The sequence below is a fragment of the Sapajus apella genome, unplaced genomic scaffold (assembly GCF_009761245.1).
Source record: "Sapajus apella isolate SASKATOON/1434 unplaced genomic scaffold, GSC_monkey_1.0 scaffold25, whole genome shotgun sequence".
In the NCBI taxonomy this organism is placed as follows: Eukaryota; Metazoa; Chordata; class Mammalia; order Primates; family Cebidae; genus Sapajus; species Sapajus apella.
In genome coordinates, this window is record NW_022436965.1 from 18,713,050 (window position 1) to 18,739,472 (window position 26,423).

A 26,423-nucleotide genomic window follows, 5' to 3' on the forward strand; every position below is an offset into this window, starting at 1 on the left:
ATTAACTCAAATGCTTGTTAAGTGCTCACATGCTCACTTACCTGGGCATATATTTTCTTCGAAGCTTCGGGAGCCAGATTCTGACATGGACCAGATACTTCTGGAATTCTTTTCTCAGTCAAGGCCAAAACTCACCCCTAGCTAGAAATTAACTGCAAGATTGACAGCAATTGATTTGTAACCTGGTTGAGCCCAGGATGGCACCGGCCCCTTCACCAGATGGAACAATAATTCAAGATAAGCCATTGGAGCACATCATACTACTTAACACCACTAAGGCTCTTCCTCTTCTGCATTCCAAACCCCTCTCTCTCTCAAACAAAAACAAAAACAAGACAAAACCCTGCATTACTTCCACAAATTGAAGAGTGGAAATTTTACGGAAAATTCTGCCCACTCTTCTCCTTGCTCACGGATAATAAAACTCACTCTTTCTCTGTCACACCTCACGCTTGTTATGTTGGCTTCTTTCTACAAGCAGTAAACAGCAGGATCCTTTTGCCAGTTACACATTTTGTGTTGCTATAAAGAATTACCTGAAACTGGGTAATTATAAAGAAAAGAGGTTTATTTTGGCCTATAGTTCTGCAGGCAGTACAAGAAACATGGTGTCCACATCTACTTCTGGTGAGGTCTCAAGATGCTGACAATCATGGCAGAAGGTAAAGGGGAAGCAGACATGTCACATGATGAGAGAGGGAGCATGAGAATTGGAGCAAGAGAGAGGAGCTTTGTGGGAAAGCTTTTAAACTACAAATTCAAGTACTTCAATAGATTTAGAGCTATTCAGTTTATGTAGTTCTTCTTGGGAGAGCTTTGGCAGTATGTATCTTTCAAGAGATGTGTTCATTTTTTCTTTGTTATTGTATTGGTATAAACTTATCTCTCTATGTTGATTTAATTTTAAGAACTTCAGTTAATATTGTGAAAATACATTGGTTGATATACTATAATGAACAAAATAAAACACCTTTACATCTTACTGAAGTTTTTTTAGCCTGAAAATCTGTGCTCATGCTTATTCAACTTCCTGTCTTATCTCAAGCATCCCCAAATTTGCCAGTTCAGCATGCGAAAAGCCTTTTAGAGAACAGATTCCCAGCAGAGAGAGAGAGGCTGAGTATTTTCCATTTTATTTATACTTTGATTCAAATAGGCCAAGACTGATTTTCATATCTTCAGGAAGGCAGAGAGAAACTATGTTGTGATTGTGTATGTGTGTGTTGTATTGTGTGATTACACTGCTAGGCTGACTTTTGAGAGCCCAAAGACTTTCTCATTAATAAAATGTAAGTGTAACAGCCAGAAGGAGTAATGGGAATGAAAGCATTTTAAGCAAATTGTAAAAGGGATGTGGTCTCTGAGCTTCACTGACAACTCTTTTCCTGGTTGGCTTGACTGTCTGGTTCCATTGGGTCAGGATAGCATTTCTAGCCCCATCCCACTTCCCTGGTCCCATCAGTCAAAACTGGTATGGGCTGCAAGGGCCAAAGTACACCTCCAGGGCTAGGTGGGGATCCGTTAGGAAGAGCCATGGTATGTTAGGCTTGGCCCCTATGAAAGAGCCCAGTTCATCCATATATGTGATGTAATCTGCCTGCAAAGTCTGGCTCTGGCCAAACCTGAGAAAGGAAGAGAACATACTGGCATGAGTGTTATAGCTGCAAATAGGAGCATTAATTTCTTATTTTTTCTTTCAGAAAAATAATGTTTTAGACAGCACCTCTGTTTATGCCCCCCTTTTCCACAAAATTGAATTTATTGTTTCTTCTTTGGCAAAGTGAGCTGCTTTTCCCCTCCTTCCTAATCTCTGAGTTTGATGTAATGTTGGACTTTTGTCTTTGGCCATGTGGCCTGGAGTAAACTGACCCTCTGGTTTAAGGAGACCAATTAACTTAGTTTACTCATTAACACCTAATTATTCTTTATAAGACATTGCATAGAATGTGCCCCAATGTTAGATTTTTAGATTGGTTTCTTTAACATTAGGTTCATGGGTGGTTTTAATACTTTTATAATTTATGTAATAATATAAATTATTTCATATTAAAGAAAATAAAAATATTTCACTGCAAAATATATATTTTCTTGACAAATTTTGAGATGGCTATTCAGAGGGCCTGCAAACAAAAACATCCTTGAAAAGCTGCCTTTTGTGAAGGAGGTTTGTACCCTGTGGAGAAAATAAGGGAAGTAAACAGAAGATGCAAACTAGGCTTTCTGGGAGGACTCCCTTGCCCACTCTAGGAAAGATTATTAGGAGAGAGAAACTGAGAGTCAGGCACCACTAAATGTCTGACAGAGAAACTTTTATCATAGGCTGCTGACTCTCTTTCTGAGAGCTGCTCTCTGAGGTTTCATCTGCAGAACAGGACAGCCTTTGTTTGACATGCTTTCCTCCCTTTGGTATCCAATATCCTGTGATGTTACTTCTGAAACCACCTTTACAAAAATTATGACAGTGAAAAAAATGTGAACTAATCATTCCATCTTTCTTCCAATCTCCAAGCTGCCATTATTTATTCCTGAGCACAGGCCAAGCTAACTATGGGAGAAATTCAGTTTATAGTTTAACTTTGAAACAAAGATGATGACAGCCCTTTTCCGAAACAAACTCCTTCCTTGCTTGGAGATCAGACTGCCTTTGTAGAACTAACAAATTAGCCACAAGATAAGAAATTAGGGCTCAGGAGTCATGCATTCAGAAGTCCCCAATTGCTTCTATGGATAATATCACTATTATAAAACCTAAGATTGGTGCTGAAGATATTTTTCAGACCCTGCCTTCTGATGGGCCAGCTGGCACCACCCAGACTGGTAAACTACTCATCTTGTCATGTGGTCTCCTCCCAGGAGGACTAGAAGACAAGCTTTTACTCCCTATGGTTTCATCCCTGACCCAACCAATCAGCATTCCCCATTCCCTAGCCCCCGACTACCAAACTATCCTTAAAAAATCTAGTTTCTGAATTTTCAGGGAGGCTGATTTGAGTAGTAATAAACTCCTATCCTTCTTAGCTGGCCAGACCCCAAAAAAGTGTTCTTGGACCTCTCACAAAAAAAATTCAAGGCCAGTCCATAGAGTAAAAAACTTGACAGCAAGTTTATAAAGAAAGTAAAGGAATAAAAGAATGGCTACTCCATAGGCAGAGCAGTGGCATGGGCTGCTCAACTGAGTATACTTATCGTTATGTCTTGGTTACATGCTAAGCAAGGAGTGGATTATTCATGAGTTTTCCAGGAAAGGAATGGGCAGTTCCCAGAACTGAAGGTTCCTCCCCTTTTTAGACTATACAGGGTAAATTCCTGATATTGCCATGGCATTTGTAAACCCTCGTGGTGCTGGGGGAGTGTCTTCTAGCATGCTAATTCATTATAATCAGCATATAATGAATAGTGAGGACGACCAAAGGTTACTTTTGTCGTCATCTTGGTCTTGGTGGGTTTTGGCCAGCTTCCTTACTGAATCTTGTTTTATCAGCAAGGTCTTTGTGATGTGAATCTTGTGCTGGCCTCCTATCTCATCCTGTGACTAAGAATGCCTAATCTTCTGGGAATGTAGCCTAGTGAGTCTCAGCTTTATTTTACCCATTCCCTCTTCAAGATGGAGTCACTCTGGTTCAAATGCCTCTAACAACTGTGTGTTTATTAAACTCTCTATTGGAAAAACCTGCTGTTCTTCAGTGCATCAGCTTTTCTCGGCAATGAGCAAGATGAATCTGTTGGGTGATTACATCTCCCCCAGAGCCCAGAGAAACTTGGTTCAGGTCACTGTTATTTGGATCTATTAATTTCCTCTGAAAATAATTTCTTTTTACACTTCCATCTCCCCTATCCCCAGTGAAGAGAATATTTAAACATGAATCAACTGGTCCTCCTTTGAGTTCATGTTTTCCATGGCTCCCATGCATATATGTCCACATAATAAATCTGTTATGTTTTTCTCTTGTTAACCTGTCTTCTGTTACAGGAGTATTGGCCATTACGTTTTATAATGGAGAGAAAAGAGATCACTCCTTTTTGCCTTTATAGTTCTTTTAGTTGGTGTGTGGCCAAATTTGCTTTTTGAAACTCTGAAGAGCAGCTTATCCTTTAAGTAATAAGATGAACATTTTAACCTCTCTGTTTCCTCATCTTTATTCCTACTGGGCTCTAAAGGAAAGGGTATCAAGCTATATGAATTATTAGCACATAAAAATGCCCACCTCTGAGAGTTGTTCTATGAATTCGATGAAGTTGTGCAAAGGAGGTTTTGTTGAATCTGAGGATTCCATGTCTTTTCTTCTCTAGGCCCTGAATGGGTGACTACATTGTGGCATTCAATGTGAGAGAAGAATAATAGCTCAGAGTAGTCTGTGCTATGTGAGATATACAAAATTTATCAAGCTCAGAGAGCCAGGCATATGGGATTTGTCATGCTGCCCTCTACCAGTGCTTGGGGGCAATTGTTAAAAGGCATTTTGGTTCCTGACTAGCTGTCTCACCCATCATCTTCATGTTCTTGGAATCTGTGATACAAAGAACAGTGTATAGCCAATCAATAGCTTATATTATTTTAATATAAATTCTTGGTAAACAACTTAGAAATTGACTCTTTTTTTTTTCCTTTAAAAACCTACTTGTAATTGCTGCTAATGGAGTGTATGTTCAGGGCAATTTGACTCTGTGCTCCCTGGGTTGCAGTCCTCAAACTTGGCTTAAATCAGTTCTCTTCTTATATTACATTTCCCTCAGTTTTTTCCTTTAGGTTGACATACCAATGCCATGTTAAATGTTTGAAAAAGTAAAGAAACTTCCTGTATACAGTTGACTTTGGAAGAACTCAGGGCTTAGGGGCATTGACCTCTCTTGCAGTCAACAACCCATGTGTAACTTTTGAATCCCCAAATACTTAACTCTTAATAATCTACCGTTGACCGGAAGCCTTACCAATAACACAAACAGGTGATTAACACATATTTTGTATGTTTTGTGTATTAAATGCTATTCTTACAATAAAGTAGGTTGGAGAAAAGAAAATATTAAAAAATCATGAGAAAAAATATATTTACTATTCATTAAGTGGAAATGGTTTATCATAAAGGTCTTCATCCTCATCATCTTTATGTTGAGTAGGCTGAGGAGGAGGAGAAACAGAAGGGGTTGGTCTGCTGTTTCAGGGGTGGCAGAAGTGGAAGAGATGGAGGAGGTAGAATTGGACTGGGGGCAGGAGAGGCAGGTGCATTGGTGTAATTATGGAAATACTTTGTAATTTCTGTCAGACTTTTGCTTTTTTATTTCTCTATAAATGTTTTTATATAGTATTAATCCTTCCTTTATCATTTGCTTTAGTTTCAGTGCCTCTATCATAGAAGTGTCCATGTTATAAAAGAAGTCAAAAGCGGCCTTGGATAATAAAAACCTTCTGCTGCACAGCTTTTCCTATGTCTTCTTTTCCATCATATGGCACTGCTTTGGAAGCACTCATCTCCATCAAGTTATTTTTTATTTCCTCTGCTGTGTAATTAAAGGCATCTATTAGTGGTGTCTATTAGCTCTTGAATTTCTCCATGATCCATACCCTGAAACCCTTCACTCCCACATTTTATTTTGCCATATCCACAATCTTTTTAATCATTTTTGTGATTGGATCTGTTGTAAATCCTCTGAAGTCCTATATAACATCTGGACCCAGTTTTCTCCAGGAGAAATATATTATTTTAGGATTGATGGCTTTCATGGCTTTTTCTGTAACCAACTAGGGCATCATGAATGGTATAATCCTTCCAGGCTTTCATGATGTTCTCACTATTGGGGTTACCTTCCACAGCATTGACAATCTTTTCCACAGAGTATGGTATGTGATGAGTCTTAAAGGTCCTTCTGACCTCCTGATATAAAGACCGAATTGGAATGTTGTGTTTGGGGGAAATTAGACCACTTTGATGCCTTTGATGTTGAACTCATGGGGTTCTGGGTGATCAGGGGCATTGTCTGATATCAAAAAAACTTTTAAGGCAGTCTCTTATTGGCAAGGTACTTTATGACTTCAGGGACAAAGTATTGATGGAGCTAATCCAGAAAAAGGGTCTTGTTCAGGATTCCTTGTACAACAAAAAGATAGGAAGCTGATATTCATCCTTTCCCGTCAAAGTTTGAGGGGATAGCTTTATAGATAGGGGCAGTCCTGATTATAAGTCTGACTGCATTTGCACAGAACAGTAGAGTTAGCTTTTTCTTTCCTGCCTAATCCTGGTGCTCACTTCTCCTCCTTATTAATAAATGACCTTTGTGGCTTTTTTTTCCCCCCAGAATAGGGTGCTTTATTGAAAAATCTGTTTAGGCAGACATCCTTCCTCCTCAATGATTTTTGTAATAGCATCTGGGAACTCATCTCCTCCTTGGTTGGCCACAGGCACGTCTCCTGTTATCTTGACATTTTTTAAGCCAAAGCTCTTTGTAATATAATCAAATTATCCTTTGCTGGCATTAAATTTTCCAGCTTTAGATCCTTCACCTTCTTTTTGCTTTAAGTTGTCATATCATGACTTCACTTTTTCTCAAATTATATTAGAGTCTATGTGTATACTTTCTTATAGCAATCCTGCACCCACATAAAAACTGCATTTTCTTTTCTTTTTTTTTTTTTTTGAGACAGAGTTTCGCTCTTGTTACCCAGGCTGGAGTGCAATGGCACGATCTCGGCTCACCGCAACCTCCGCCTCCTGGGTTCAGGCAATTCTCCTGCCCCAGCCTCCTGAGTAGCTGGGATTATAGGCACGCGCCACTATGCCCAGCTAATTTTTTGTATTTTTAGTAGAGACAGGGTTTCACCATGTTGACCAGGATGGTCTCGATCTCTTAACCTCGTGATCCACCCGCCTCGGCCTCCCACAGTGCTGGGATTACAGGCTTGAGCCACTGCGCCGGCCAAAAAACTGCATTTTCAATACAAAATAAAAAAATATTTTACAAGAAGTGAAAGGTTTTTACGCCTGCTGGCATAGCTGCACTAGATTCATTTATCTTGAGAATGGTGGGCAACTATAGCTGCAGACCTCAATGCATAGTACATATTAAGCAACTCAATTTTTTTCTTATAATGTCATAACTTTTCTCTGCTTCTTGGGAGCACTTCCAACATCATTAATGGCAATTTATATGGATCCCTTGGTGTTATTTTTTTTAATTTTAATTTTTTATTTTTTGGGAAAAAGAAAAAGAAAAAAAGAAAGAGAAAAAAGAATGAAAGAGAGAAAGACAAAGGAAGAGAAAGAGGGAGAGAGAACAGGAGTCTTGCTTTATTGCCCAGGCTAGAATGCAGTCTAAAAATGGGTATTGAAAACCTCTTTTATGCCGATAATTGTGCTTAACAATGGAGACAGGAAGGAATAAGGGAGGAAAATAACAAAAAAGCAGCTAACCAATGTTTCATTTAAACCTGTGAAATGCTATGCAATTACTGAGGAGTGATTTACTTCCAATTATGTAGTCACTTTTAGAGTAGGTGTGATGTAGTGCTGATAAGAATGTGTGTTTTGTGGATTTGGGATGGAGAGTTCTGTAAATGTTTGTTAAGTTTACTTGTTCCAGGGCTGAAGGCATTGTGCTAAACATAAAAATATGTGAGAATCTTGAGAGATCACTTTTTACTTTGGTGCAGAATTTACTGGAGCTATGAGCTGCTCAGGTGAAAATGATTAGTGTCACACAGCATTTTAAGTAGATACTCAAAATACTTGAGCTCACTGCAATGCCAACAGCAGGTGGCTATGAAATTATTACACTAGTACATTATGTACTACAGTTAATTTTATGCAGTTATGACAATATTGCATCTTTATGTTTAGATTTCTCTTGACTGTGAATGGCGCCATGTGTAGGCTATAAGAGTGTGTGCATTAAGTTTTCATAAATTTTAATTTTTTAAGAATAGATTTATGTATATTTTATGGTAGCAAAGGATAAAATGGACTAGTATCTACATATATTTTATACACAGCATCTTTTTCTTAATTTTTTCAATATTTCTAGGCTACACAATTCATCTTTGAGTTTTTTAAATTGCTGCAAATCTTAAGAAAATTGCAGTATATTAATTGAAAAAAATCCATGTATAAGTGGACCCATATAATTCAAACCTGTGTTCAAAGGTCAGCTGTAGTCACTTATAGAGCTTTTCTCAATCTGAGTGCTATTGACATTTTGAGCCTGATAATTATTTGTGTTAGTGGACTGTGCTCTGCACTGTTGGGTGGTTAGCAGAATCCCTGTTCTCTACCCATAAGATGCTGGTAGCATGCCCTCTCCACTCACGATGACCAAAAGTGTCTCCAGATTTTGCCATTTGTCCCCTGGAGGGCAAAATTATCATTAATAAAAAAACCTCTATTCTTGAGTTACACAAGAGAAGTATGATGACTGTTTACTATCTAAATATTGTTTGATCATTACAAGTGTTCAAAAAATATAAACTCTGACTAATGACAATATTTAGAGTGTATTAATATTTTTCTACATATAAGGCACATTTTGAGACTTGCTCTATTCGCAAGTACAATTGCTTACCACTTGAGTTTTTTCCCCATTTTCTCATCAATGTCAGCCATCATTTCATTTGTAGTTGGCAGGGTATATGAGTCTAGAAAAGAAATGAAGAGAAAAATATTGAAAAATACAAAGAAATCAGAACTACATAATGACATATGGCGGAAATCATTTGATATTTATAAACTACATTCCTAAAAATGTTTATATCAAGAGGAGCTGTCTTTGATATCTTTAGCAAAATACCAGTTCACAGAAACAAAGACCTGAAAAGTTAAAGGACCTTCTTTGGGAACGGCAAAGCTGGCCTGTAGTGAGATAGTGACAGCAGAGATGTTTTTAGCTTCAAATCACTCAATCTCATATTTCTGTAACATTATGGAGGACCTAATCCTCAACATATGTGCTTGGTACACTTCAAGCATATAATAACAATTTCTTTCAATTTTCCTCTGCATCCTCTTCCTAAAACTTCTCTGAAGAAATAATCTGATAAAATAGTTCCATTTAAGGTTCATGGCATTTTAAATGAGATAATGAAAGGAAGAATGGGATTTTAAACATCTGCCCTGCACATATGTAAGTCGTTTTAAGGGGGAGCAGAAAAGTTTTAGCTTTTGGCGAATTTCACTACATTAAAGCAACTCTCTTTTTTTCCCCCCATTTATTTATTTTATTGCATTTTAGGTTTTGGGGTACATGTGAAGAACATGCAAAATTGTTGCATAGGTACACTCATGGCAGTGTGATTTGCTGCCTTCCTCCCCATCACCTACATCTGGCATTTCTCCCCTTGCTATCTCTCCCCAGCTCCCCACCCCCCACCGTCCCTCCCCTATTTCCCCCCAATTGACCCCAGTGTGTGGTGCTCCCCTCCCCGTGTCCATATGTTCTCATTGTTCAACACCCGCCTATGAGTGAGAACATGCGGTGTTTGATCTTCTGCTCTTCTGTCAGTTTGCTGAGAATGATGGTTTCCAGGTTCATCCATGTCCCTACAAAGGACCCAAACTCATCGTTTTTGATGGCTGCATAATATTCCATGGTGTATATGTGCCACATTTTCCCTATCCAGTCTATCATCGATGGGCATTTGGGTTGGTTCCAGGTCTTTGCTATTGTAAACAGTGCTGCAATGAACATTCGTGTGCATGTGTCCTTATAGTAGAACGATTTGTAATCCTTTGGATATATACCCAGTAATGGGATTGCTGGGTCAAATGGAATTTCTATTTCTAGGTCCTTGAGGAATCGCCACACTGTCTTCCACAATGGTTGAACTAATTTACACTCCCACCAACAGTGCAAAAGTGTTCCTATTTCTCCACATCCTCTCCAGCGCCTGTTGTCTCCAGATTTTTTAATGATCGCCGTTCTAACTGGTGTGAGATGGTATCTCAATGTTGTTTTGATTTGCATTTCTCTGATGACCAGTGATGATGAGCATTTTTTCATATGTTTGTTGGCCTCATGTATGTCTTCTTTTGTAAAGTGTCTGTTCATATCCTTTGCCCACTTTTGAATGGGCTTGTTAGTTTTTTTCTTGTAAATCTGTTTTAGTTCTTTGTAAATTCTGGTTATCAGCCCTTTGTCAGATGGGTAAACTGCAAAAATTTTTTCCCATTCTGTTGGTTGCCGATTCACTCTAATGACTGTTTCTTTTGCCGTGCAGAAGCTGTGGAGTTTGATTAGGTCCCATTTGTCTATTTTGGCTTTTGTTGTCAATGCTTTTGGTGTTTAGGTCATGAAGTCCTTGCCTACACCTATGTCCTGAATGGTTTTGCCTAGATTTTCTTCTAGGGTTTTTATGGTGTTAGGTCTTATGTTTCTTTTTTTTTTTTTGATTCAGAGTCTTGTTCTGTTACCAGGCGTCAGGCGCCTGGCTGGAGTGCAGTGGCACGATCTCCGCTCACTGTAACCTCTGCCTCCCGAGTTCAACCAGTTCTCCTGCCTCAGCCTCCTGAGTAGCTGGGACTATAGGCATGCATTACCATGCCCAGCTAATTTTTTGTATTTTAGTAGAGACAGGTTTTTACCATGTTGGCCAGGATGGTCTCGATCTCTTGACCACATGATCCACCCGCCTTGGCCTCCCAAAGTGCTGGGATTACAGGCGTGAGCCACCATGCCTGGCCATTAATGTAACTTATTTTAACTGGTGATGGTAGCTTCTTTGCCTTTGTAACAATGGAAGAAAGTTGCTCTAACATTTGTAGTGCATGATTAGGTGTTCAATAAGTATTTGCTGAATAAATAAATGATACCATTTGCTTCAAGTAAATTTTCTAGGTTTATGAACTATATCCAGTCTTCTCACAATACCTGAGGCTCTTGGCACGCTTGTGCCTTTTAAAGGAAAAAACAACAACAGAAGTATTTTGCAGGGGAGCACCTACAAAAGATTTCATGATGGTGTTTATTTAAACAATGATCTTTCATGGTGTATTTGAAATAGAAATTTATTTATCTACAAAATTTTAGACAACATATATACATTCTATATTGTAATATTTTCTTAATTACTGATAGTATACGTTTTTATGGATTAGTTATGTTGGGTAAGTTATACCTATTGGTCAACATTTTGGAGAATACTTGAATAAAAGAACACTTTTAATATGATAATCATAATATGATAATCAGTATGACTGGAGTAAATTAAATCAATATATTTGGGACATTGCCTTTCTCTATGTAATCCTCATATTCTTTTTTTTTTTTTTTTTTTTTTTTGAGACGGAGTTTCGCTCTTGTTACCCAGGCTGGAGTGCAATGGCGCGATCTCGGCTCACCGCAACCTCCGCCTCCCGGGTTCAGGCAATTCTCCTGCCCCAGCCTCCTGAGTCGCTGGGATTACAGGCACGCGCCACCATGCCCAGCTAATTTTTTGTATTTTTTTTAGTAGAGGCGGGGTTTCACCATGTTGACCAGGATGGTCTCGATCTCTTGACCTCGTGATCCACCCGCCTCGGCCTCCCACAGTGCTGGGATTACAGGCTTGAGCCACCGCGCCCGGCCAATCCTCATATTCTTGATTTCCTCACACAAGCATACTTGTGGCCCCTGGAGACCATGAGGTCTTATGTAGAAGGAGGGAAGAAGAAGATTGTCACTGACTTTGTTATTCTAACAGAAGTTGACACCAATGAGGTTTCTAGCACACCGTCAACACTTACAAGGGCCCTTCCAACCTTCATAATGTATCCTCACATTGCAATGATCCTCTGTTATTTTTTTTTGCTTGCTTGAAATCTTGCAAAGTCCTTCCAAATCCCTATGAGAAGTTTAAGCTCTTTAACGCAGCTTGTAAAGCTATATTTCTTGCAACTCCCTGCCTCTCCTTTACATTCCTTTCCACCAAAATGTTTCTGGGTCCTTACACATTCCATGCTATTCCACATTCCATGCTATTCCTCACCTTTATGACTTTCTGCATGCTGCTTGCTCTATGCAAAATAACTAACGTCCAAATCCCCTCACTAGGACCGCCGCCCCCCCCAACTTCCCTTATTATGGCATCCCCACATCCCATTTTAAGCTTTGAGGGGTCAAGGAACATGTTTGTCTTGCTTCCTTTGCACAGTGCTTTGCATATAGTAGGTGTTCAAAAAATGTTCATTGAGAAAATGAATAAAAGACAGAATGGCCCATCTACTTGCAAATACCTTAGCAGCCCAGCAGGCTTTCAGGTCTGCTGTGGGGATGGCAGCTCCAAGGGACTGAACAAAGCCAATCACAGCCAAGGTTGGCTTCTCCATTAGTGGGGGGGAAGATGCCCTTAAACAAGGTGACCTCGTTGTTTCTGCTTTTGATGATGGTCTCATCAAGGAAGGGGTAGGAATAATCATAGCCTGTTGCAAAGATGATAGAGTTGATAGCCTCAAACATGGTCCCATCCTCAAACATAGCTGAGGTTTCTGTGAACGCCTTCACACTGGGCTTGATGGACACAGTGCCACACAGGATACGGGATGGGAGCTCATCATTGAATACAGGCTGTTTTCTCAGGAAACTACAGAGATGAGTGGCAAACACCCTTGCTGTAAATACCTCATTTCCAAGAAATACCTGTGACAGCCAAAATGACATCGAGCAGTTAAATATCAGCATGAGTGCCATTGAACTCTCTTCCCTCATGGCAATTCCTTTCCTAAATGAGAATAAAACTAATTTACAGATGTAATAAAGTGATTGAGAATGCCAACTCTGGAAGCAGATGGCTCAGGCTAATAGCCTAGCTTTATCTCTTACTAGCTGTTGCTTTACTGTATTTGTTTATGTGTAAAATGGGGATGATGATGGAATCTTCCTCATAGGTTGTTGTGAAAATTAAATGACCAATTATCCTTAAAGCATTTAAAACAGTGCCAGGCTCATGCAAGCACTGTTGTTATAAGTACACTATTATCATAACTTTAAAGTCTTGTCTTACATGGGGAAATCAGACTTGCAGTGGTGGGAAGTTTTATTGCCATGCTTGGTTTTCTTTCATCAGCTCTGGCCACAAAAAGGCATAACAACTTTGATATTGCATTTTAGTTGCCAAAATTCTAGGAATAATATTTTTCAGGATGATATATTTCATTTTGATTTAAGTTTCCTTTGGAATTCTGGAATTTCCTGAAAGTACCGCAGACACAAAGATACTTTGTAAGTCCTGAAATTTGTCTCTATGCTTCCACATCATTTTGTGTGTCTCTAATCCTGTAACCTCTTCTTTTACCGTACAAGGTAGTAAAGTGCAGGCCGCAATGAAACCTGTTTTTTCCTCCCACTTTCTCCCTCCAAAAACTTAGGGTAACTGGAACCCTTTCCAAAAGGAAGCTTAGTTTTTAGAATGAATGAATTTCTAAAACTCTGTTTTGTCTAAATGGCAAGGCCAAAATATAATTTACAGTTACTCATACGAGATAAAAAATCTTAACCAGCTCAAGCTATGGGACTTATATTAAACACAGTTAAAAAAAATTTTTATTTTAGGTTTAGGGGTCCATGGTTTGTTATATTAGTAAACTATGTATCACAGGGGTTTGGTGTACAGACAGTTTCGTCCCTTGGGTAATAAGCATAGTAGCTGATAGGTATTTTTGCTGATTCTCTCCCTCCTCCCACACTCCACCCTCAAGTAGGTCCCAGTGTTAAACATAATTTTAAATGCATACAATAAACATTTTTTTTCTTCAGGGTTATAGCAGTCTGGAAGACTGGGTAGGATAAGTGCTTTGGAATGAGAGTTTAGCTCCTAAATCTGGCATTTGTTCTTTTGATTTACAGTTCCTCCTTACTTTTTCTTCACCTCTTTCTCTAAACACAGTGAAACTTTTTGGCTAGCATGGGCCAGGAGATAAAATTCTTTCTTTTCTTACTAACTTAAATAGTCTTTTTTTTCTATTGATATGCTGATTCTTCTATCTAGAATACCTTCCTAATTAGTAAGTGTTGGGCCCTATCTCTGTAAAGAAGTAAATAAATGAATCTGACTAATCTTACTGGCCACCTTAGTTCTGTGACTCTCCATGGCTTTTCGTGTTCCATGCCTCCTGATGGTTCTGCAAAAATGTCAAAATTTCAAGGGTGGAGGAAGTGTGCACCTTTGTTTTGAGACTTCCTACAAGCTGACACATGTTGATTAACACTATTTTGTTATTTGCCCCTTTGAGGCACATTAGAAAACTTGACACTTAGGAAGAACCATTTTTTTTAAAGCTTTATCATTTACAAAACAATTTTTATATTTCTATATTATTGAATACCACAACCATCTTGAGAAGCAGGTATTATTATTGATATCCTTGTTTACCCATAAGCACGGACAAGATCTTCTTCCAAAAAACCAATTTGAGTTTGTTCAGCCCTCAAAGTTCGATGCTATAGCTTATAGCTACCGCAAATGAATCATCCATGTCAGGATGATTTATTTGCCTGCTTCATTTCCCTTTCAGATATTTCCATACTCTTTCTACTGGACTAATTTTAATAAGGTTTCCAAGCCATTCATGGTCTCTGGGTCTGTCCTGTCACCTGTGAAACCTTTAATTTAATCTTACAAGGCCCAATGAGACAACAAAAGTAAGTTGTAGAGAGAATAAATTCACTTAAATGAGTGACCCCCTTTTTGAATAAAAAATTTCTATTTTAAAGTACCCATTTAAAGGCATCAGGCCATAGTTCTCATGCTTAAACTATGTGTTCATCTTTTGGACATATAACCAGTCAGAGATGAAGGAAGGAAGGACATTCCAGAGAAAGGATGAAAAGTGGGTAGCATACACCATATCCCAAGGATAGCCATCATCCCAGATCCGACTCATGACCCAGGAACCACTTCTGGTACTGATAATGACCTGGTGGGGAAAGGCAATACAGATTTCAGTATCACTCTATAAGAAATAAGCAAACACAACACAATTCTTTGGATACTCCCATGCATTTCTCTCAATATCCAGGTAGGAACACTTTTAAAAGGCAGGCCTAAATAGTCTAGCAGCCATATAAAAGAATGAGTTCATGTCCTTTGCAGGGACGTAGATGAAGCTGGAAACCATCATCCTCAGCAAACTATAACAGGAACAGAAAACCAAATACCACATGATCTCACTCTTAAGTGGGAGCTGAACAATGAGAACACATGGACACAGGGAGGGGAACATCACACACCAGGGCCTGTTGGTGGGTGGGGGGTGAGGGGAGGGAGAACATTAAGATCAATACCTAATGTGTGCAGGGCTTAAAACCTAGATGACGGGTTGATAGGTGTAGCAGTCCACCATGGCACATGCATACCTATGTAACAAACCTGCATATTCTGTATGTGTATCCTAGAACTTAAAGTAAAATTAAAAAGTAAACAGTCTAAAATTTAGACTAGTGGAGACAGGACTCTCTCACCACCCCTGAGAGCAGGTGTATAGTGGTTGAAAGGATTAGAACCATACCTCTAGGAACAACAGGGCTCTCTGTTCAACTATGATGGTTTAATCTTCACATACTCATAGACTAAGATGGCAAGTCTGGAAGGGACCAGATGATCCAGTAAGCCCCACTGGTGATGGCTTATGGTAGTCAGTGGCCTAGGTGGGGGAAAATGTAGCTAAATATCTAGCTAAAATTAAGTTGAGGATGTCAAGGGTTTACTTATGTTCCCTGTTCCTCGTCCTTTCAGTTCTCCCTACATGCATACCCCAAGGACTTTTCCATGGCAACTGCCTCATCCCTGAGATTAGTCTGGCTACTTATCTAGTTTACCGTCTTTGCAAAATAGACTTTAACTTTGTGATAACTGAAGGGAATTTTTAGTTAAAAAAATTTAGGTTTATTTACATCAATTTAAGAATTTATTGAGAATCTGTTTTCTTAAAAATATGTTGTTTCTTAAGTGTCTGTTGGTGATAGATGATTCAGCTTGGAGTCCTCTGGGAAGTCTTTCTTGACCTCATCCAGGATAAGTTAGATTCTCTTTTCCCTGTGCTGCTATTGCCACACCTAATTCTACTGGAAGACTCACTGCCTCCTTTGGTGATAGTCTGTGTGTACCTGTCAACCCCATCTCCAACTCTTCCTTGAAGTCAGGAACTAGTCTAACTTATTTACGCATTTATTTTTAGTTTAGCATAGTTCTGACACATAGTAAGCATAATAAGTGCCCAATATTTGTTGAGCACCTGCTGTTGAGTGAATTAATGTTAGTAAATACGAAATCATGCATATCTTTCAGACCTTCAGAGTGGTAAACACAGTGCTTTTTGCATGATAAATTATAATAAATACCGTTAAATAAATACAGATTAAGCCTAACTAGGAAGAACTAGTCTATTTGGAGGTGATTAGAATACAAAATTAAAACAAGAAATACACACATACACACTCACCTGTACATATACACACTCATGCACTTACCTCTGGATTCAATGGAATGTACTTCCTTGCTAGCATGGGCCACATTACTTGGCTTCACATGGAGAATTTCTCAAGTCCTCCTTGATTTAAAGGGCACATACAACAGGTGGATCTCTTGTGGTGTGACAGCAAGTACCATCCTTAGTACCTTGACTGCTGATTTAGTAGCACAGCCCTGTCTTAGGTTTATTTCCCAAAACCTTTTATGTCAGGTACCTGTGTAGCCAGACGGCTGAGCTCACAGCAGTGTCACATCCCAAATTCCCTAGACCGATCACGAGGACCCTCTTCCCCTTGAAGGCTTCCATATCCTTATAATCTCGGCTATGGAGGTAGTTGCCTTAAAACTGGTTCAGGCCTAAGTGGAACATGGCGAGTGGTTTGAATGATTTTCAGAAGTTATAAAGATGTTTTCAATGTGTTTTTTTAACCTATATCAGTTTTAGTTAAAAAATTCGCTAGTTGAAGTACATTTATCCATTTAGCATTTTTTGACATTAAGCTCCCTAAAAATTACTTTCAGTGCCTTAAAAAAATCTTAAGACATGAGAATTTATGTTTTGATAATAGTTAATATTTATTGGGTTAACTCTGGGGGCTAGATCTTGTGCTAAATGTTTTACATGGTTTATTTAATCTTGATAACATCCCTGCATGGTAGGCTATTGTCCCTATTTTAAAACACGACGAAATTGAGACAAAGAAGGTAAGTGGTAAGGAACTAGTGGAATAATAAGTTGAGCCCAGGTGTTCTGATCCCATGCTCATAAACATTAAATATACTGGCTGTTAACATTAGCATTCCTCCTGAAACCTTTTCTCTTTAATTTGCCTGGCCTGTGAACATCATACCTAGATATTGGAACTCTAATGAGTAGACTGTGTGCCTGTGGCAAGGAAGGAAGGAAAAATGGAAGTAAGGCTTCATCCATATTTTATTTATTTTGAGGTTTGCCGCTTTTGAATGGTAACAAAGTGTGCTGCTATACTCAACACCCATGTGTGTGCACACACAAATCACTGAAATTTCTGAAGTTTATTTGCAAACTTCTAATTTCTAATGAAATTAGAAACTTAGGAGTCTCCTATAAATAAGTAAATGTGTTTTTCTTTAAACTGTTTGGCAGTTGGACTCTACTTTTTCTGAATGTAACTCTGCTTGGAGACCCCATGTGCTGTAAGGACCTATAGTTGAGTTACTGTCTATAAAATAGGAACTTGTGTTTGTCTGATATCTGGCTTGCAGGTCCTTTATATTTTAATATAAGGGCTTATGAGGCTATTTATTACTATATCTTATCATTAAACTTAAATTTTTTTCTTTTGAAATCTTTGGGACTTTAAGAATAATCATGTAATATCTATAGAAAGATGTTTCTAACCCTGGATGTTTGCATATAAGTCCCCAGATTATTATATATTTTCAAAACTTACCAGGAAAGGAATCAGTTGGCAGATTGGGGTATATTTGATGTCCTGAACAAATCATTACAGCATCAAAAATAGTAGATCCCTGTTTCCCATCCTTTTCAGTAACAACAACCCATTGGCCTGTGACTAAGAAGCTGGGACATTTCTTTATACTGGAAACCAGGGTCTTAACCAGAAAATTAATTTTTCTATTTATAATTCTGTGTGTGCAAGTTTTTTTCCTTCTTGAATTGTTTCTGTGGAGGAAATAATTATGAGCTCTCTTGGTCATTCAGAAATATATTGAAAGATATTAAAATTGGAGTCACAGTGAATCTTCAGTGAGTCTTTGAATCTCACAAGAAAAATTACTCACTGGAGTACATTTACTTTTTGACATCAAGTTAGTTGATTTACAGGTAAATCACACTGAATGTTTTTGTGAATGATGTCATATAACAAATCTATGTTGTTATGGCTATCCTCTACTGACATGGCTTCCTCCTTTTTTTGACCTCATCTTCCATATACTCAAGAATATGGGTATATCTCAAGGTTTGATTGTTGGCTTCTCTTTTGCTCCGCATAAATACTCTCCCTTAGAACTATTAGCAACTTTCCTGTTATGAATATACAAATACATCTATTTTTGGTCTCTCTTTTATCTAGTTTAGTTGGATCTTTCCATCTGGAGGGCCACCTCATCCTCATATGTAGCAGGTTTTGACTGACCTACTTAAATTTCCTTCAACACTGGCTTCTGACTTTCCTATTTCTCTGAATGATGACATAAACCTTCCAGCCAGTTATGCTTCAAATCCACAACTATTTTTTACTTGTTATTTCTCCATCCTTGCCTCATGTTTAAACAATAATTTCTCTCCCAATCTTACTCTTTCTGTGATTGCTAACACTGCCTTCATTCAAGTCCTTATCATTCCCTTGCGGGGACTATGGCAAGAACCTATAACTAACCTGTCTTCAGCCTCCCATTGCCTGCAAGTCATCCTTCATCCTGCTTGTCAGATTAATCTTCCTAAAGGACCATATTCATTTCACGTCTCCTGCTCAAAGTGATTTCTGTTACTTCACAGCCTCTAAAACTTATTCTACATCTCTAATGCTATCACTATTAAGTCCATACAATTTTGTTCCAATTTACTCTTTTGATCTTATTTTGCTATTCCCACAGACTTTTCTATGACAGATTCTGCAAACTGCTCCCCCAATGTCCATTCTCTCTTCATCTTTACTAACAGAACCCTGATTTTGTTTGGAGTGACAACATGCCCAGCAAAGGGATGCATTTTCCAGGTTCCTGTGCAACTAGAGTGGCCTATGAGATATAAGCAGACAATGTTGGACAGGCTTTTCAGGAGAATTTGTAAAAGGAGAGCTGATTCAGCTGGGAGGACATCCCTTTGCCCTCTTTCTTTCCCTTTTTTTTTTTTTTTTTTTTTTTTTTGTCTAGAAGGCAGGTGTGATTGCTCAGCAACTGTTTTGGACCATGAGGCGAACTTCATGATGTAAGCCTCATGCAAAGAAGGGTGAAGCTGAATCTTTGATGACTGTGGTGCCATCACATAAACTCTGGATGTCCCTCTCTGAATTTCTTTTACATGGTTGCAAAATAATCCTCTATTTTTCAAAGTACAGTACATACTAGCTTACTGATGTATGTGGCCGTATCTCATCCTAGCAGATACGTCTCCCTCCTACCCAACTTGATTTGCCCATTGCTCTCCAAATCAGCAGGGTATTTTCCCACCTCTCTAATTTTACTCATGTCACTCACTTACCTAAAATGCCTAACAAATACAACTAAATTTTGCTTTCTCTAGAAAATACCTTCTCCCAAAGTGTTGCCTCTTGCTTCATGATCTCTGTGGCATTGATCTATTTATAAACCATAGATAGCTTTAAAAACTTTTCTCTTTGATTGATGTTGTTACTGGAATCTTATTCCTTATTCTTTATATATTTATTCTGATGCACAGCTAGATTATAAACTTGAGAGATGAGTCTTAGACCTCTTTTTGTTTTACATATAGCACATAGCACAATGCAAGCACGTAGTAGAAACTTCGTTAATCTTTGTTGATATTAATACCATAAATGGAAGCGAATACATGGAATAAAATGACTATTGGAAAATTTTATTTTAACTCTACATTTGGGGCTACTCCAGGTAAAATAATAATGTAAATATAACCACAGTTCATAATTTTGCTGATTGTTTTTCCCACTATATGCACGTGTTCTGCCTGTAACAGCAGTTATTTGAGGTTAAGAGTTCCAAACATACAGACAGAAATGCTCAATAAAAAAGAGTCCTAAAGAAATGTAAAACATTATTTTCACAGAAACAATGCTGAAATCTCAAGTCTTTTTAATAAAAAAAAAATCTAATGAACTGAGTGGGTGAAGATGGGGGCAATGACTGTATTTCCCATTTAAGTTGTTAACCTTTTCATAATGGCAGAATTCCTACCAAATGCTGTGGTTTTTGAATTACAACTCATTGGCATTGAAGTGACAAAATGCCTATAACATACTAAAGCATTTTGGATTATTTCCAATATCAGAGCATGAGGGTGAAAAGTGGACAATGATGGGATAGCTGCCCCTATTTTGTAAGGTAGTCTGAAAGCTCTCAGAGAATAGCGGACTAATAAGTCTAAAAGAAAAAAAATCAGTGCATGAATACTTTATAATCACAGCCAACATTTGATTGTTGAGGTGCCCAAACATTTGGCTCTAATTTCTATAATACTGTGCGGTCTTCTTTTCTCTAACCCACACATATATTAATTTCAACAGTACAAGTTATAAGTCTCCTACCTCAAACTGTATGTATCTTAAAAGATCCTTCTTTTGAGCAAATGTCTTTATGTATTCCTGGAGGTTGCTGTGGTGCATATAGTTTGGGTAATCATCAGGGTAAGGGAAGTCTGGAAAGCACATTATTTCTTTGGAAGAGTTGGTGAATTCAGACTGGTAAATGCTGGCTCTGCCTTCTTCTGTGTGGTCCTAGGGAGAATAAGAAAGCTTAAAGAGAAAGCCACAAATTGTGTTCCCTTTGGTGAACACAGTGGTTCAATTCTTGGTTGACTAAACCTCTTTTAATATTTAAAAGCATAAGCAAAAATTAAAAGCTCTCAGTAAGCTGTGGAATGGAAAGCCCTTCACGTAGCACCTGACACAGAACCTGAGCTCTCCCCACGTGAATCCCCTTATTGTAATTACCCTTAGTATTAGCTCTGTTTTTATAGTCACTTAGTGGTTTCTGGCATTCTCCTGTGACATCACTGGTTCTGATCTTATCCTCAGGTTAAAAACAAATAAAACAAAGAAACAACAAAACAGTCTAGAGGAGGCTTTGGCTTCTAGCCTATTTATTTGCTGTTGGAGTTCAGCAAACTCTTCATTGGCAACAGAGCCCAATATTGAAGTGGTTTCCCAACTTTGGTATAATCAGAATCACCTGGAGGGCTCCTTAGACCGTAGATTCTTGGGCCCTATTCTTAGAATTTCGGATTCAGTCTGTCTGGAGTGGAGTCTGGGGTGTTTTAACAAGTTCTTGGTGATGCAGATGCAGCTGGTATAGGAACCACACTTTGAGAACCACAGCTCTGTTGTAAGTGAACCCTGTCCTTTGGCTCACCAGTTACTGGCCTTTACGCCTCACCAAAGAAACACACGAAACCAGAGGCCTTAGAACATGTGTTAAATCTTAGCACTTCATTTTAAAGCCTCTGTGTAATTGAAAAGCGGCTTATTTTTTAGAAGCAGTCAAAGGCTAACTTGAAAATAAACATTTCCTCTCAGTTGTCAGGGTAGGGTAAAAGTGCACACAATATGCTGCCTTGAAAATACATTTAAGAGCTGGCAGCTTCTGCTTCCTGAGGTCCAGAAGGGATTCTTGTGCAATGGGGGAAAGAGATGGAATGTCACGTTGCTGCTGGATTCAAGATATGTATCTTCCTCTCACACCGTCTGACCCCTGGAAGAAGGAGACAAAAAGTGCTAGAAAGAGAGGATTGTGTCCCAGTGGGGAAGTGGGGGGCTGCCTGAAGCCTCAGTATTTTTTCTCAAGTTGAAAACATAATCTTCCTCTATTCATGGTTGCTGTATTTCTCATAAGGACAAAAGCTCAGGGATTTAACCTTTTTTTTTTTTTTTACCATCACTTTAAAATTTTTGTGGAGGTCAGAAAAAGGGTGAAGGCTCATGCCCGGCAGTTGGGCAGGTTGAGTGCTTCCTTGTCACCAACAGCTGGTGCCTTTTACTGATGGTTGTGAGGAGAGGTTGGAAGGAGTTTTTTCAGCTGCCCATTGAAAAGAGGTGGGGCTGAGCTGTGGGCTAGAGCCTGGTTAATGAAGGCAAAACTGTTCTGGGAAGCAGAGATGCTGAGGTCTTGGAATATTTCCATCTTAAATGAATCTCTGCTTTTTTGCCCCTTGACCCCAGTCAATTATAACACAAGGAGAGAAGAGTATGTACACTACAGCTCCTTGAAATTTGCCCTAAAAGACTGTTCTCCAAACAAACATAAAAAAGCAAATGTATTATATAACAAGTCAGTTACTCCAGGGAGTGTGTGCATTTTTATTATTTCAACACGAGGTGTGATTTGAGCCAGTAAAGAAGAAATTCAACATAGACTCTGCTTCTAGCTGAGGGAGCTTGCCCTGGAACCAGATCCCTAAGCAGCTGTGGGCACTAACACAGTTGAGAGAGAACTGTGTTCATCTCTCAACTTTCCCATGAGAACATAATTAACTTGAGGGCAAAGTCAGAGGTTAATTCCAAGATGTTGTACATGCATCTGAGCAGTCTGCCTTGATCTTTCTGATTCCAGCTCTGCGTATCAGTCCCATATCTCCTTGTCTAAATATGCCCTCAAAATATGCTCAAAAGTTGCCTTCTTTCTCATGCTTTTCCTTACCTTCCCTCTCTCCTACTGCCAACTCACCTTTAACTTCACTAAGCTCCCATTGTTCTTACTGCCCTAATTACACAGTCACTTGAAGTTATTCTAATACTTGTTTTCTCTCTGCGTTTAAAGTGCTGGCTGGTCTCTTATCTGTATTTATGCTTAATATAGTACCCCACACATAATGTACTCAGTATGTATTTGTTGAATGAATAAATGAATAAATGAGTGGGAGAAAGTTCGAATAGTCCTGGGTTCAGCTTTTGCAATTAAAATGATACTAACCTATTGTTTGTTAAGTAATTTCATTCATTCATTCATTCATTCATTCATGTTTTGAGATGGAGTCTTGCTCTGTTGCCCAGGCTAAAGTGCAGTGGCATGATCTCGGCTCACTGCAACCTCTGCCTCCTGGGTTCAAGAGATTCCCCTGCCTCAGCCTCCAGAGTAGCTGGGATTACAGACATCGACCAAAACGCCTGGCTAATTTTTGTATTTTTAGTAGAGACAGGGTTTCACTGTGTTGGCCATGCTGGTCTCAAACTCCTGACATCAGATGATCCACCTGCTTCGGCCTCCCAAAATGCTGAGATTATAGGCATAAGCCACCACACCTGGCTGTTAAGCAACTTCTTATTACAGTAGTAATAAAATCTTTTGGGGGCATGAGGCCCTGTTTTGGAGTGGATGGAACTTAAAATACACTCACATTGCCTGCTAGTATTTAAATCCCATTTGGTTTTCATTTCTCAGAAAAAGTAAGTAGTGAAAAGTTCAGAATTATCAAATTTCTGTCTGCTGTAACACCTTCTAACAAAGGCTTGTAAGATAAAGTCTTACGTAACACATTTAAAAAAAATCCCTCTCTGATTATATATTGTGCCAAGCAACTTTTCTAAGAAGGAAGGGTTGAGGTATGTTGAGGGGGCTAAAGTTTTGAGTATTTGTAAGGGTCCACATCCTCACCATGCCTTTGAGTAGAATTTTGCTTATAAACATGACCTTAGGGAAAATAAAAAATTCCTCTTGTGGATAACTCAGAATCCAACTTTGTATCTTATTGAACTATCGCTTATTGCTTCCTTAAACTCTGATCTGGCTATATTGGCTAACTCATAAATCCCTTTCCGTACACACCATGTTCATTGCCTTTTCTGTACCTTTCATGGATTGCTGGTCTCTTACCTGGTGCTGGTGCACTGCCAATGACTACATAGGTCTATGGAGTGCCATCCACAGTCTTTGATGGAAAATGCACTCTCTAGGAGTTGTGTCACAGGTGCTCCTCTATTTTGCTTGTCTGGGGTTCTCTTTCAATGCCGAGCTAAATGTCATCCCTGTGGGAGGTTTCCTTTGACCTACTAAGATTTCTGTAGCCCACACTCTTCTAAAAGAGTGTGAACTGATGGCGACCAGGCCTATCTTGTTGTAGTTATATAATCTCTTATTTAAAAATCTTAGGGCCAGATATATTTTGGACTGTGTACATTTTTGGATTTTGCTCCATAATACACCTAGTCAGATCTGGGGCCACAATCTGTCAAATGCAATAAAATTTCTGCAGTGCAACAGAAAGTGAGGCTTAGCCTCATGTTGATCCAATTCACATTTTTCAGCCTTATGATTTCAGGAGAGGTTTTGCTATCAAATGAGTTTTTGCCCATTTGCCGTCAAAGGATTGTGGAATTATATTATAGCTTTCTTCATCAAATGAAATGGAATCATGTATAAAGAGTGATTATATAAGTTCCATATTTGTCATCCCAGTACGTAGCACAAAGTTTACCAAAATAGGTGCTCAAGCAGCATTTAATTGTTACTAGGGAGATGGTAGAAAGCCATTTTATGATTTAGTCTAAGCTGGCCATATTTCCCTGAGCAAATGTAAATAAGGAAAATTAAATTCTTGAAAAATATTAACTCTTGATTACCCCCTGCTGGAAAAATTAATGACCTCACTATCTCATGTAGTGCTTTCAGGGTTACAAAACCAAAAAAATTTTTCAAAAGGCTTGGAGAAGAATAAAAACATATTCTAAGTTAGCACTAATATACTCAATTGGAGGAGGCTATTGCTGCAGGCTGGGCAATAACTAAGACCAGGACAGAAAGTAGTTACAAGATGAATGATGTGGATATAATGTTTTCAAGCCAAATATGTATCATTGACAATTAATTACAATGGCTGGGAAATTCAGGACAGAAGGCTAGAAGTTTCTCCAAACTTGGCTTTGAAATTTAAAAAAAAAATGTGTTTACAAGGAGTATTTCCTAATTATATAATTTCTATAAGAATGAGCCCAAATGGCAAAGACCATAATTTTTCTCTCTGTATTTGGAGCTGATAGGCTATTCAGCAGCCATAAACACATCACACGAAATCATTATCTATACTAATTTCTATCTGCCCAGTAGACATAAGTTAATTATAGAATCATATCCTCTGCAGTTGACAAATGAGCATTTGAAGTTTAGGGAAAAAAAAAGCAACTGGCTTGTTATCTATCTGCCTAGAAAACCTACAAGTTGAGACTAGAACTCAGGACTTCTGATCTCAGGATCTCAGTCCAGGTTTGCTTTTTCTCTTTTCTAACCATGGTCCTGGCATTTAAGAGCAATAAAGAACAGAATCATGTCTGTTACATGGGAAAGCCATGGCATATTTTTGGTTAATTACTAACATTAGTGCCCTTTGCAGCTCGGAGATCTGGACTTCACCATGCAGGTGATGATGTTTAATGAGCTGAAGATGTCCTTTTCAGGACAAATTTTGCTGGTGTGAAATAGTTTTTTGTGCATTAGTACGATTGGAGAGGTAAGATTTCACTTTCCAGATCTGGAGCTTTTGTGACCTGCCTCCCAAATCTGAATTAGAACTGACCAGATTTGATTTGCCTTGGAACCCACCATCTCCTTCCACTGGGTTCCAGTGATGTGCCACAAACTGAGAATTTCCACAGGCCTCCAACATCATTGTTCCTTTCAAAGCAAGTGGGCTCCAGCCCCTCCTCCAGACACCACCTTATGGCAGCCAGGCCACTGACTCCAGCTCCGATGATACCCACCCTCTTGCTCATGATTACCTGTAGGAGAGTCTGGAGAGAACATCTTCTGAAGAGTATCTTTAATACTTGGGATTTTTTCAGTGGAAATTATCAGCCATTATTATGTATCGGGATCCTCACTCAAACACAACACATAGATGCACATTGATGGTATATGCTCATTATTATTTTTTTGCTGCTTTTGCTATAATGAGATACTAAAACTGGCTGCTCCTAATTATTCAATGTGTCAAAAATAGCAGAGTCAGTGAATGCTAGAGCAGGAAAGACCTTGAAGATTGTCAGTCCAATGCTCTCAATTGCAGATGAAGCTTTGGCACACCGAGACTAGAAATCACTTCTTCAAGGTCTCAGAGCTAACAAAGGTATTGGAACTAGACATCCAGCCTGCTGCATGATATCCTCTGTACAAAATCACTCCTCATTTTGAATGCTCTAAGGGGCTTTACCTCTTAAGTAACCACCTTTCTCTCCCCCAGAGAATCAGCAGTTCTCTAAATGTAGAAGAGAATGGCATTTAATAATGTCTTTTGATGTAAAAATTGGGAAAGGGGGAGGAGTTACTATTCTTAAAGTAAAAATACCTTTTT

At 38.7% G+C, this 26,423-nt stretch overlaps 1 protein-coding gene across 1 annotated transcript; it reads right to left on the bottom strand.

The window, feature by feature from the left end:
* Positions 1–825: 825 nt before the first annotated feature.
* On the bottom strand, positions 826–25,845 carry LOC116560149 (putative dimethylaniline monooxygenase [N-oxide-forming] 6). Its single transcript, XM_032291404.1, is given in 10 exon segments — positions 826–1,622; positions 8,548–8,620; positions 12,182–12,293; positions 12,295–12,538; positions 14,797–14,870; positions 16,639–16,664; positions 16,667–16,780; positions 17,857–18,019; positions 20,674–20,862; positions 25,714–25,845. Coding segments are annotated over 10 exon segments (1,470 nt in total). The 3' UTR covers positions 826–1,279.
* Positions 25,846–26,423: the final 578 nt, after the last annotated feature.